General features: G+C 48.5%; 1 protein-coding gene across 1 annotated transcript in view; it reads left to right on the forward strand.

Annotated features, from left to right (window-relative positions):
• The window catches only part of Gabbr2 (gamma-aminobutyric acid type B receptor subunit 2), a 356,326-nt gene that overhangs the window by 265,006 nt on the left and 76,681 nt on the right, over positions 1-14,639 (forward strand). The window contains 2 exon segments of the mRNA XM_052718497.1: positions 1,866-1,926; positions 10,674-10,754. Coding sequence (XP_052574457.1) covers positions 1,866-1,926; positions 10,674-10,754 — 142 coding nt within the window.

Raw genomic sequence — 14,639 nt, forward strand, 5'->3', positions numbered from 1 at the left:
GCTGGGGATGTAGCTCAGAGATAGAGCACTCACCTTGTATGCACAACGTCCTGCGTTTGATTCTGGGCACTTCTAAACAAATGAAAGGAAACTGGGATTGGATTCCAGTCTCGTTTACAATGACCTTGTGATCAGCACATAGCCTTTCTCCGTTTCTTTTCTTTACTTGCCCCCCATGCACACACATGCATACATGTGTGCACATGCGTGTATGCATGTGTGTGTGTGTGTGTGTTCATATGTGTGTGCATGTGGAAGCTGAGGGACAATCTTGGTTCTCACCTTTCACCTTGTTTGAGACAGGATCTCTTTGTTCTTCAAGGCTTTCTACACTGGGCCAGATGCCCCAGGAAGCCTCCAGGGACTCTCTCTTGTCTCCATCTCTCATTTCAACCTAACAGTGCTGGGTTACAGATGTACCCTACACTCCCGGCTTTGTACACAGATTCTGAGGAGTCAAACTCAGATCCCCACAGGACAAGTGCTTTATCCACTGAGCCATCTCCCCGTCTTGGTCTCAGTTTCTTGATCTGTAAAGTGGGCATCACCTCATGCCACCTGAGCTAGTTGCTAAGATGCCATGACAGATGCAGCATGTCAATTCCCCTCGTCGGTTTTCTTGTACGATTGCGGAATTTTAGCAGAGACCACAAGTGGGCAAAAAGAACTGGTGTGGCTTTTTTAAATCCCTAGTGTACTCAGCCAAGCATATGGGAACCATCAAGGCAGATGCTGGAGATGACAGCAATCTTTAGCCCCCAAGTCCCTAATGAGAGGCGCTCAGCTGCCTGTGACAGTAGTCAGGTTTTGCTGAATGGAGATGCTTAATTTTGAGCTGCATCATAGCCCAGTTATAATTGGGACTGACATCACCCCTCAGGATGAGTTTCCCAAAGCATTCTCCATCCTTAGTAATGAACCACACACACAAATCAATAGATAGATAGATAGATAGATAGATAGATAGATAGATAGATAGATAGATAGATGAAAGATAGAAAGACAGATGATAGATAGATAGATAGATAGATAGATGACATAAATGAAAGGTAGAAAGATGATAGATAGATAGATAGATAGTTAGATAGATAGATAGATAGATCACAGATAAATGAAAGATAGAAAGACAGATGATAGATAGATGATAGATATACAGATAGATAAATAGATAGATAGATGACAGATAAATGAAAGATAGAAAGACAGATGATAGATATACAGATATACAGATAGATAGATAGATAGATAGATAGATAGATAGATAGATAGATAGATAGATAGATGACAGATAAATGAAAGATAGAAAGACAGATGATAGATATACAGATATACAGATAGATAGATAGATAGATAGATAGATAGATAGATAGATAGATAGATAGATAGACAGATGATAGATAGATAGATAGATAGATAGACAGATAGATAGATAGACAGATAGATGAGAGAGAGATGTAATTTAAAAAAAAACCCACTCTCCAGCACCCTGATGGTCCTCCAGCCAGAGAGCCTCAGGGAAGCCCTATATCTTTCTGAGTAGGCACAGGACCCACCATCAGAAGCCTCACCTCTGCCTCCATCCCATGATAGCACAGCTACCTGGGCATTTCATAATCACCGTGCTAATGACAATGCTGTCTCGGCTTTAGTTCATATGTGATAGTTTCATTATTGATTTTGTGCCCCTCGCATAATAAGCAGATAAAGTCACAACTAATGTGTAAGTAATGAGTTTGACTTTGGTGTCCGCCTCCGACGGGAGCTGATTTTTCTCCAGTATTAATAACCACATCATGCCGTTAAAGATTTCAGTGGGCTAACGTGACATTTCTCTTTTGTTCTCGTTTGTTTTGTTTTGTTTTTAGGGTCAAGTTGTGTTCCGGAACGGAGAGAGAATGGGAACCATTAAATTTACTCAATTTCAAGGTAGGCTTTTTGATGCTTATTCTTTCCAGCTGACGGCATTTATATTCAGGGATGTTGTGTTTCTGCAATAAAAGGCATCAGAAGAGATGGAAATCTGATATGAGATTCCAGATAAAACAAGAGTCGATAGGAAACGCTTCCCCATGAGAACATGAGTTACAGCTATGTGGAAAATTGTTTCTCAAATGCCTAGCTCCCCAAACCTACCCTACCCCCATGTGACTCCTAGACTTTCAGAAAAGGGGAACATGGGTGAGTCAATAGCAATATGCTGAGAAGCCTGCATCATTTCGGGATTTGATCACAGAAGTGTTCAACAGACCCCAAGACAGACAGGCCAATGTAATGATCCCCACATGTCCATCACCCAGCGGAGGCCATTGCCTGCATTTTGCCAGTCTTGTGTTATCTTGGCTCACGCCCACGCACCCCCCGTCCACTTTTTGCTAGCCATTGTAAAACCACTCCTAGACATTAGCTCATTTCAATATATAAATACTTTGGTGTGCATTTCTTCGGGAGGACTTTTTCTGACATAGCCACTGTACCTACAAGAACATTTCACAGTTCTTAATGTCTTTCTACTCCCCATCTATCAGTCTGCCAACCATTTCAAAGCTGACAGTTTAATGGAGAACCCTCACAAGGTCCAACAATCACACAGTCCGGTGTGTCTCCTTAGTGTCTGTTTTATTACACCCTCCACTTCCTCCACCTCTGCCCCCCTACACACACACACACACACACACACACACACACACACACACACACACACACACACACACATTTTTTTTATTTACCACTTAATGTTCTGCAGGAACCAGTCCATTTGGTGGATTTTGCTGCTTCTGCTAGAGTCAAGGTGGGGCTCAGAAACCACCCTGACCATGCTCTGTGTGTCGTGAGAACACAGTTCAGAGAGGGTGATAGCTTGTCACAGTCCTCAGAGCGTACAGGGTAGCAGGGCTGGACACTCCTTGAGACAGCTGCCTCTGTTAGGCCAAGTGTGGTCATTATGATTGTGGCTAGCCTGCCCCACTGGAGGGACCATTTATAAGAGCACTGCTTCTTGGCATCTTGACAAGAAATGAAAGCCTTTGCTTTGAACAGATCCCACAGTCATTCCAGGGAAAGGCAGAATTAAAGGAAGCTCTTCAGATTCATTCCAGCGAATCCCACCAGGCTCTAGATCAGTCTAGAGAGGTGTTTCTCAGGCTGCCTCCTCCTCATACCATCGTGCAGTTTACTCATTCATCTTCCCATGGCAGGTAATTGAAACGCATGTCAGCTCTGTAGCGTGCACAAAAGGTGTCATCTTAGGCAAATGTAATTATTTTCCCATTTGTTAAGTCTTCTTCATTGGCTGAACAAAGTAAGCATCCTAGCAAATATGCTTGTTTTTTGAATGATTGCAACTAAATCCTTTTGTCACATTTCTAGTTCTCAAATTATATCACTCGCGCAGGGTATTTTGTAAAATATGGGTTACTTGATCACAGCAGTGCATGCTGATTTTATTGCCTTTTTCTTTTTCATATGTTAAGTTTTGACATCAGTGCCAGCAATTGTGGGTTGAGCATATCTGAATTCATAGGGCAGACAGCACAGCAAACGGTACATCAGGGACAGGTTTGTGGTCCTGCCCAGAACGAGTCAAGCAGCATCCCTCTAGGAGCAGTGGTACCTCCCCATGTGGGACCAGTAGTAGGTCCTGTTGTCTGGGAAGTTAACATTTCCATTTCTGGGATCAACCCAGAGCCACAATAATGCACAGGAACAAATACCCAGAATCCTTCACTTTGGATGAAATACCTCCAAAGGATGTTGACTTTTCTCCCCAGAGGTCATAGCAGCTCCAGTCTCAGCTGCCCATGTAGAAACCTACTACTGCCCATTCATGCCCCCATACTAACTCCTCTCCCTTCCCTGCCCTCTGGCCACGCCCCATCACCATATCCTAGAACCCTCCTCTACATAGCTTATGTGTATGCACCCTTCTCTGGCGGGCAATAAGCTCTGCAACCTAGATGGCAGGTGAGGCCATCCTGTAGAGCCACTCTCACCCTGACTGTGCCCAGTTCCAACTCTACACATTTCCTTCTCGTCCTCCATCCATTCTGCCTTCTCCTGAGCCCTGTGTGGATGGAAATGAATATTAGACAAGTAGCTTTTTCTTCCCCTTTAAGAGCAAAAAGATTCCCTGTAACTGCCTCTTCTAAACGGCGCTGGAAATGTGTAGCAGGGAGGAAGCTGAGCAGGGCGTGATTAGGCCTTGTTTGACGTTCCCATAGAAGACCCAGCATCTGCTCCTGGCAGCCTGGCTTCATTAGGCTTGCTTTTGAGACTGACGGATGGTGGCTTCCTTGAGATATAAAGGACAGCCTCTGGGGCTGGTATCTGCACACCTGATCTGAAGGGATGGGATCTTGCAGGCTCTTAATGCCATAATTGTCATTCATAATGTACCTCAAGCAGTGGAGGCCCCTCCTCTCCACGCACACCCTTAATTACCGCCTGGTCTTCCGAGTGCACAGATACGATGCAGCTTCTCCCTTCCCCCCGTGTCTGCCTGGTGCTTTGCTGAGCCCTCCAGGGGAGCACTGAGCTGAATAAGATACAGTTCCTGCCCCCCACTGCCTTGTCTGGGGGGACTTCATAATCTCTCTGGCCAAATGTCAGTGCCCATAAAGGGAGGAAGACACTTCCTGGAACCTATTAGAGAACTTTCAGAGCAGTTTGGCTAGAGTTGGAGACTCGTGAGGCTGCTTCTTAAGGTCCTTTCCTGTCTCCTGACACACACTGCAGCGCCCTTCGTGAGCCACAGTCTGAAAGGCTACCTGGGTGGACCCAAACACTGGTGGAAGACTGGAGATGTAGTCCCCTGAACCTCAGCACACTCTAGCAGGGCCGTGGGCCAGCAGGGACAGAAGGACATTAGTGAAGGTGAACTTATGGGACCAGGGTACTGTCCCCAGTCTTCACCATACAGGAGGAGCCCCCTCAGGAAGGGGGCCCAGAAGATAGAAGACCTCATGCTTCACAGAGTCGCAGACTGTGTGTTGCAAGGAGCCCTGACTCTCCACGCCTCTGCTTGAATACCTCCAGGGATGGGGAGCTCATCCCCCTCCTGTGAAAATATCATTGCTTCCCAGGCAGTGCAGCTTAATTGCTCTGAATTTTCATTTCAGAGTTTATTTTTAAAAAAAAAAAATAGTGAAATAAAAGACAATCGTGTCCCTTGCATTGAAAGTGACTGAGTACTCAGTGACATGGTACTGCCATGTGTCTGGCTAGGTGACGGGCATGAAGGATAGGTATGACAGCTGCTGATGTCCTCCTCCCCCGGCCATTCTCGGCACTGACCAGAAGTGTGGGCTGGCCTCGCACTCCTCACTGGCTTGTCCGTCCCCATTTCCCTCGCTAATCCCCATAGACCACTTCCTCAGTGGATGACCCACAGCCTCCTGCTTAGTGAGAACGCTGTGTTTGTGTGTCCTACCCAAATGCGCACTGCCATTGTATGTGTGTGTGTGTGTGTGTGTGTGTGTGTGTGTGTGTGTGTGTGTGTGTCTTGAATTTGCCTCAATGCCATGGGGTGGGTTGTGTGGCTTTCAGTTTTTCCCTGTTTTTGTGGTTGTTGATGCTTCACACTCAGCACTGTTTTTAATTACTCCTCTGCCTCCTCGGTGGGAGTGCATCTTGGCTAGGACTCCTCCCTGCCGTCTCCATGGATACGGCATCCCCGCATCCACTCCCCAGTTACCAGCACCAGCTTATCTTAAACGTTGTATCCTCATGAATAATAAGGTCCTTATTCACATCCCCTTATGGATGCAACTGGGACTTCTGGGGGCTGTTGGGTCGGAAAGTGTGTGCACATTAAACGTGGGTACATCTGCCAGATTTCTCTTCCCTGTGACTGTATGTTCTTCCTCATACTAACCCAGGGATGCCTATGTCCCTCCTTCCCACCTGTGGTGTCCCAGGTATCTCCCTCCCTCCCTCCCCCTCTTCTCTTCTCCCCTCCCCTCTCCCCTGCAGTCTAAAGAATAAACTAAGTTTATTAAGACTGTGGCTTTCATGTCCGCTCCCTACCGTACTAGGCATCTGGGCCATTTGTGAACTGGCAGTTCTGACCTCTGACCTTTATTAGCCTTAAGCTTCAAAAGTGTCTTCCAGTCTGCCTCTGCTCTGTAAATTTCAAGTCCTTATGGAGCAGAACTTTTAAATTTGGGTATGCACACCCTCTATTATAAGGTCCTCTGCTTTGTGTTTCTCAAGCTTTTTGATAGTTGGATCTTCTTTTCTCTCTGCCTTGTTTTGTTTCTGACACAATCTCCCACAGCTCAGGCTATCGGGAACTCACTTTGTAGCCTGGCCTGTAGCCCACATCAAACTTGTGATCCCGCTGCCTCGAGCTCCTAAATTCTAGGATTACAGGGATTCACCACCCCAGCAGGCCAATTCAACTTTAACTCAAATGTTTGCTGCCTTCAAACTAGAGTCCAGTAAGAATGGGCATTGGGGGGCTGGGATAGAGACCATGTCACACAGAGGACAGGGGACAGGATAGAGACCATGTCACACAGAGCATGGAGGATAGGATAGAGACCATGTCACACAGAGCATGGAGGACAGGATAGAGACTATGTCACACAGAGCATGGAGCCAACTAGAACAGAAGGCTGACGACACACTTACCATGTCACACAGAGCATGTCACTTACGTGACAGGATAGAGACCATGTCACACAGAGGACAGGGGACAGGATAGAGACCATGTCACACAGAGCACAGGGGACAGGATAGAGACCATGTCACACAGAGCATGGAGCCAACTAGAGCAGAAGGCTGACGACACACTTACCCTCCTGCCCAGGCAGCCCAGGGAGGAGGCCACGTCACTCCCAACTGTCTCCTAGACACTCCTTGGCCCACAGCCTGGGAATATTTTCAGACTGGACATTTTTCAGCATCCAAATTGTCACCAATAGGATCTGTTTTCTCTAGGTGCCCAAATGCAAATTTTGAAAAGAAAGATAATAATAATAATTCTCTTTTAAATAGAATGTAAGGAAAAACTAGGATTATTCTATGGAAGTGAGACTCCTTGTTTCATAATATTTTTAGCCTCTGAGAACCAGAAATTGTCCACATTGGAAGTCTAGAGTGTGGCCCAGTGGCTCTCTAATCCATCTTTGTAATAAGGTCAACTTGGGAAGCTTTTGAAAAATACAATCCCCCAGGATCCACTTCTTAACCTCTGGGGTTCTATGATGAATGGGCTAGTACCCAGGCATCTGAATCTTTCAGAGCCCCGGGACTCTGAGTCCCCACTAAGGTGAGAGTCACCAGAGCACTCAAAGTAGCTGGAGAAAGAGAGGTCCAAAGAAAGGGAGGGTCACCCCAAGAGCTGACCGCATGGGGACAGGACACCAGCCAGTGACAGCCATTATAACAGCCCCTACACCTACTGGGATGGTCTTTTTTCCAGGCTGTACACACACCCTGTGAGCTCTGGTTTATAAGTCCCAGTGTGCAGCCATGGAATTACCACATGATCCACAGGCTGAAAACCTGGAAGTGCCGGGCCAGCAAGCTGGCTCAGTGAGTAAAATCACTTGCCAATGCTGGACTGACAGCCTAAAGTTGGTCCCCAAAAGCCATTGTGAGCCGGGCAGTGGTGGCACACACCTTTAATCCCAGCACTTGGGAGGCAGAGGCAGGCAGATCTCTGTGAGTTTGAGGCCAGCCTGGTCTACAGAGCGAGATCCAGGAAAGGCTCCAAAGCTACACAAAGAAACCCTGTCTCAAAAACCAAGAGAAAAAAAAAAAAAAGCCATTGTGGAAGAAAAGAACCAACTCCCAACAATTGTTCCCTGACCCTTACACTCCTACACACTAATAATAATAAATAAAGGACTTTCACTACAGGTGTTGGCTTCATGTCAGGCTGGCACGTGACCAGTGGATGAAAAAACAGAAAGGGGGCAGGCGCCTTGTACATACCTGTAATCCTGACTGCTAGACAGGCTGAAGCAGGAGGACCACAAATTCAAGACCAGCCTTGGCAAATTCTAAGTTCAAAGTCGGCCCGTGCAATTTAGTGAGACCATGTTAAAAACAAAATAGACTCAATTGAGGATGTGGAGGGAAGGGAATCACCGAAAGGAGAGACATCAATGCAGAGTGTCTGAGAACGAGCAAGGCTCACTCACGCTCTTCATGGATTAAACAACTACCGTTTCCTGTTAGTTGAGCCAGCAGTGAGACACTTGGTATATGTTCTGCTCATGAACCCACAGCTACTCTGAAAGTTCACAGATTATGATTTTTAAATGAAATTGATTGATTGGTTGATTGGTTGATTGATTGATTGATTGATTGTCATTCTGGGAATCAAACCCAGAGCCTTTCACATGTTAGGCAAGGGTTCTACCAACTGGGCTGATCTCCAGCCCTTGGAGATCTTGTTTTTATTTTGCTGTTATCACTGTTGTTGCTGAGACAGGCTCTCATTATGTAGCCCAAGCTGGCCTCAACTTGCAATTCTCCTGCCTCAGCCTCCCTAGTACTGAGACAGCAGGTACACACCACAACACTGCGTTTTGTATGTTTTAAATCTCTGTGTTTTCACTCCCAGCATGGAGCCTGGCCCCTTGCAGGTGCCTGAAAGTGACTGAAGGCTGTAATGTAACTCAGGGACTTAGTATAACACTTCTGTGACATCAAAGATGCCCCAGGCTGCCCTAGTCAAGGGTGTGGGAGTAACTTTGACTTTGTACTGCCTTTGGAAAATTATTGAGGGTTTGAGCCCCTGAGCTGGGCTCAGCATGCAAATCAGTACTCAATAAATGGAGGCAGGATGATGGGCAGCCCTGATCAGCATGAGCAGAAGAAGTGTCCCCTAAAGCAGAGGAGGGGGCACTGTCAGGTGCTCCTTGGGCACAGCTCCATGTGACTTCAAGCCCTTCCTTCGTCTGCCTGAGGTCCATCTCTCCTCTCTGGACAGGGCAGTTAGGTCATGGTTTCCAAGAAATAATGCAGAAATTTGCTAGCCCCTGGAACCTCCAAGGATTGCCTCCTGGGGGAAATTATGGTGATTGTGATCTTCGTGGGAATGTGATTATTACTTCATTTCCATGGGACAGTGCATACAGCAGCAGGTTGTGTGAGTCTGGGGGGGGGGGGGGGGCTGTGTGGTTGTGGACACCATGGGGTCCCTGCAGCACTACTTCCTCAAGTCCTGAGGATTTGTTCCAGTGGGTCTGCATATTTCATGTGCTACTGCCCCATGCTGAATAAATAAATCAGGGCCTCCTCCTCCTAGCGATGGAAGCTGACTGGGGAGCCTGTGGGGCTGAGGACTTCAAAGGGTGCCTGCAGGGAGGCTGGAGCCCCCTGCAGAGTGTGTTAATATGACATTTAAGACCCTAGGTGACCCAAGCAAATAGCAGCCACCTGCAGAGTGTGGACCCCCTCTATGACTTTTACGGTTCTTTCCCTGAAATCTAGGAAGCAGGCAGAAGTGTGGCCTAGGAGATTCCCCAGCCTGCATCCCGAATGCTTACAAGGGATAAGCAGGGCTTCTGTACTTCTGCAAACTCTGTCTAGGCTGGAGTCCAGGCTCTGTCTCTGACACCAAATCCACAGCCCTAACTCAAGGGGCTGCTTATATGAGTCTCTTGGTGGCGTGGGACATGGCTGGCCAGCTCCATGGCCATGTTGCTCCTTTCCCTGGGTGCTAAGATGCTCCTGCCTGTGGCATCTGACTGCTCCTCCCCAGGCTCCTGTGCTCTCTGCCTATTACTAAAGGTTGGCGCTCCCCGGTCCTGCATTTGGTCCCTTCATCTTGCTGGGCTTTCCCTGGGATCTCATATCTGCATGCTAGGATGAGACTCTCCCCAACTCCCATGCAGATGGCCCTGCCTCGCCTTTGCCCTGGGTTCCAGACCCAAGGATGTCTTCATCAAGGTGATTCACCGGGCAGCTCAGCCTCAAGACATTTAACATGTGACCCCTTTCTGTGTTCCCCACTCATAAAATCACATCTTAAGGCCTCTGTCATCCACCCCAGAATGCTGAGTAACTAGCTCATTCTCACTCACCTGCCCTTTGTCACCCAGTACCTTGTGTTACTTGGGAAAAGTCAACATTTTTCCTGCCATCTTCCAAAGCCATTTTTATCCTTGACAATGGCCAATGAAATACAGTGAACTAAAGCCAAGAAATAGTAAGGAGGAGGAAGCCATAGAGAACTGGCCAATGAGGTGGGAGAAAACAAGAGCCATGGGGTACTGCTCAATACGGCTCGACAGAGCAGCATGGCTTCTGAGCCATCCCAGTTCCACCTTAGCATATACTCACAGGACAGTCCTGTCCAGAATGAAGGAAGAGGTGGTCCCCACTGCCTACAGCTGGTGGAATGCCTACAGTGGTTTGGGATCCTCATTTACCAGGGATTTCAGGAGATTGTGGGTGCCGCCCAGGGGAAATAGAATATAGTTCAGGGGAGCTGAGGGCTGCCATCAAGGGAATGGTCTGTCTGTGCCATCTCATCCTTGAGGTACACAGCACAGGGTGGACACCCTGCTGAGGTTCCAGCCCAGGACAGTTACAAGCTTTGTGATCCTAACTGGAATGGGTGTTTGAAGAAGGGAAAGCTGCATAGAGCCAGGGTCTGTGAAAGCCTCCAGGCGCAAGCCTGGGACGGTCACTGACTGGCCACTGTCTCTTGTTCTCCACAGACAGCAGAGAGGTGAAGGTGGGCGAGTACAACGCAGTGGCTGACACCCTGGAGATCATCAATGACACCATCAGGTTCCAGGGTAAGGCTTGCGGGCTTCGCGAAGGGCACCCCACACGGGAGATGCTCAGGGTCCTTGGCTTTGTGAGGTCAAGAGAGCATCCTTAACACATCTACTCACTCACTGAGCACAGACTCGCGCTCACTCTGTGGAGTCCAGCTCCTGGGGTGAATCTATGGAGTTTGGGAGCTAATAGGTCCCTTCTCTTTGCCTCTGGCCTTTTGTCCTTTGTTTCTGCCTCTCCTATGGAAATGGACCGTGAGCCCCTTTCTGGGTCTTATTTCTCTCTAAATTCCTGTTGTCAGCCAGGATCTGGCATGTTGGAAGCTTGATGATAGTTAATGAAAACACTAAAACATCAAGTGAATGCCTGGGTAAATGGATATAGAGATGTATGGGTGAGTAGGTGGATAAATGGATGAGTGGATAGATATGGATGAATGTGTGGGTTGGTGGGTGAGTGGATGGATGGATGGATAAATGAATAGGTTGGTGAGTAGTGGCTGAGTATATAAGTAGATAGGACAGATAAAAGCCTGAAAATGAGTTGGGTGGGTGTGTAGATGGGAGGGTGGGTAGATATATATGGATAAATGGATGGATGCATGAATACATGAAAAACTGGGTACATGGATTAATTAATACAGATATATGGATAGCTGCATGCGTGCATACATACATGCAGATATGGATGAGTAATCAGTGGCTGAATAGTTGGATGAATGCATAGAGGCATGGATGGATGCATGAATAGGTAGATTGGATGGACAGCCTAGTCTCTGGATAGCAGTAGAGGAAACTGGAATTCTGTGGCACCCAGACAATTTTTGCTTGGATCATATTAGGTCATCAGGAATTTGTCTGTGCCTGGAGTTACTCAATAAACCCAAGACCACCAGACAAAGCCCTCTTACAGCACCTTTGGTGGGACTTGGTCCTGTCCATCCTCCCCACCTCACCTGAGGGAGCCAACACCAGGCACACAGTGGCATGTTACAGTTCACACACCCACCAAAAATGGATGAGTGTGTCCTTTTGTACATTTAAGAAAACAGTTCAGGCCAGGTGGTCATGGAGCGTGCCTTTAATCCCAGCACTGGAGAGGCAGAAGCAGATGGATCTCTGTGAATTCAAGGCCAGCCTGGTCTACGGAGCAAGTTCTAGGATAGCCAGGGCTACACAGAGAAACCCTGTCTGGGAAAAAAGAAAGAAAGAGAGAGAGAAAGAAAGAAAGAAAGAAAGGAAGGAAGGAAGGAAGGAAGGAAGGAAGGAAGGAAGGAAGGAAAGAAAGAAAGAAAGAAAACAGCTCAGAAATGCTGTCACCCCCAAATCCACACAGCCTGCAAAGGACATAGCCTGTTCTAACCTCCAGAGTCCTGATCTCCTTGAGAGACCTGTCTGCTCCTGGACTGAGGACAGGGGGAGCTTTTGGAATAAGGAGTCTGGGTAGTATGCTCCTGGCCGTATGCTGGCCCGGCCCGCAGTAGGCCCAGGCTCTATCCCCCGTTAACAGAGGGAAAGAGTCAAGCACAAAATAAAGAGAAGACAAGCTGACAGCAAACCACGTTCTCTCTGTGGTCCCAGTGTTCCGAGAGGGGGTTTGCTGTGGGCTGCGGCCCTAAGACCTTCGTGAAGGGACCATCTCTGCAGTTCTCCGTCTCCTCAGAAACCTGCCTGGCCAAACTGCTTCAGTTCCTCCAAGGTTGCGACAGCTGGGTGCCTGTCCCTGTGCTGTGTCCTGGGCAGCCTTCCTTCTCGTCTGGTGACAGCCAGCCACCCTTCTTACCCTCCAACAGTTGCCTCCCACTGTCCGCTCTAGGGAGCATCTCCTGACTCCATCCTGGGGAGCTGCTCTCTGCTGCCTGCTGGGCACTCAGGCTACCCTGTGCCTGAGACGAGCCCACCCCTGGGCTGCATCCGCAGGAGCTGTTCGCACAGTACAACACCCAGTCTTGCCAGCAAGCCACTTACTAGCTCTAGAAGCCACAAAACACCTAGAAGACTGTTCAACCCACCACCCATAAGGGTGATGGATGAGTCAAGTGGGAAGGGTCTGATATTTATATCTTATTTATAGGGTATAGATAAGCTGAGTGTCCATACATTAAAGCCTCCATCTGTTCGTCTCTCTTGTCGCCACATCATCCTGCAGCCAGCATTCAGAAATTGGTGTTGCCTCATATTGCTCTGTTCTTTCCCCAAGGCTGTATGCGTGCTCTCCACCACCCCCCCCCCCCCCGAGGGCAGGGACTGTGTCTTGTTCATTATGCATCCTTAATGTCCAGCATCAGGCCTGGCTAATAGAAGGTGATTATCAATGGTGGATGGATGCGTGAGGAATGAACGAAAATAAAATCCAGGGCTGTATCTAGCACATCTGTTCAGCATTCCCATCATGCTCCCATGGTTTTAGCTGAGATGTACTTAGTGGAGGGGCCATTCGGTAAAGGAGGAGGAGGAGGACAGAGTGAGGAGGTTGTGTATGAAGAGACGGTGTTGGAGGAGACGGTAAAGCTGTAGCTAAACGAAGGGCCCAAACTCACTATAATCATATCATCATTGTCCCAAACCTCGGGACCTTGAGAGGGGCTTGTTTCCAGCCAGGAACCCTAAGGACTGCCCTTGGGAGCAGAAAGACCCCTGAGCCAGCCTCAACACGTTGTGAGGAGGAAGTTTCTTGATATGAAGCTCTGGCTTCTGGAAGGGGAAAATGCTGTCCATCTGTCTGTCTGCTTTGGGCCTCTCCTCTCATGGATCAGTCTCTCCCTCTCCCTCTCCATCTCCCTCTCCCTCTCCCTTTCCCTCTCTCTCTCTCTCTCTCTCTCCTTCTCCCTCTCCCTCTCTCCCTCTCCCTCTCTCCCTCTCCCTCTCCATCTCCCTCTCCTCTCCCTCTCCTCATTCTCTCTTCCTCTCCCTCTCCTTCTCCCTCTCTCTTCCTCTCCCTCTCTCTCCCTCTCTCTCTCCTCTCCCTCTCCTTCTCACTCTCTCTTCCTCTCCCTCTCCCTCTCCCTCTCCTCTCCCTCTCTCTCTCCTTGGGGCTTTTCCATAACACTCTGGACAGTCCCCAGATCCTTTAGAACCCAGTTTTTCTAGGTCTCTTAGATGGAGATCTCCATTGTTCCTCTTGACCATTTCTAAACCCATTTGAACTTGCAAACACAGGTTTCCAGCCCAGGTGAGGGAGCTTGTTCTCCACCCTGCAGCTGCCTGCCTGTTCCCTAGCTCGTCTCCTAGAAATGGAGGCATAACTGAGGCGCTGCCACAGGTCACCAGCATCCCTGACAGGGCTCTGGCCTTGGCCACTCCTCTGCATCCTCCTAGCAGATTTCACTTCTGTCCACTGGAAAGAAAGGTCTTGACGGTTCATAATTCCACAGCAGACACCTGACCTGAGATGGTACATGAGAGAAGAGGGTTTTCAGGATGCCAGGGTGAGGGAGCTCCTGCCTCCTTCATCCCAGACCAACTCGTACAAGATAACCTAAGAGCAAACAGGCAACCACGCAGGATGAAGCATTTGTTTGAGCTTCTCAGGCCCCACCCCCTGAGTTCCTGGTGCCCTTGAAGAATGAGCCAGGCAGCCTGGCAGGCACAGAGAGAAACGGAACCCCATAGCTCCAGCCTGGCCCCAGCTCGATGTGAAAGGGAGTTAGCTTCCACCTCCCACAGTTAGCCAGTCTTAGGAAACAGAAAACCAAAGGACTTCTGTGATAATGACCTTGAGGCTGAGAATCTGCAGCTGGAGCACATATCTGTCACCCTAGAATTGACAGGCTGGGTGTCTGCCCTAGTGAGCAAGATCGTTTATCATATTCAGGTAGGAGCAGAGTCCTTGAGACCCATGCCAAGTTCTTCAACGCCACTCCCCGACCCTACCCCCACCCAGTGGCACCCAGCAGTACCTCT

The sequence above is a fragment of the Peromyscus californicus genome, unplaced genomic scaffold (genome assembly GCF_007827085.1).
Source record: "Peromyscus californicus insignis strain IS unplaced genomic scaffold, ASM782708v3 Scaffold_5__1_contigs__length_169319896, whole genome shotgun sequence".
Lineage (NCBI taxonomy): Eukaryota > Metazoa > Chordata > Mammalia > Rodentia > Cricetidae > Peromyscus > Peromyscus californicus.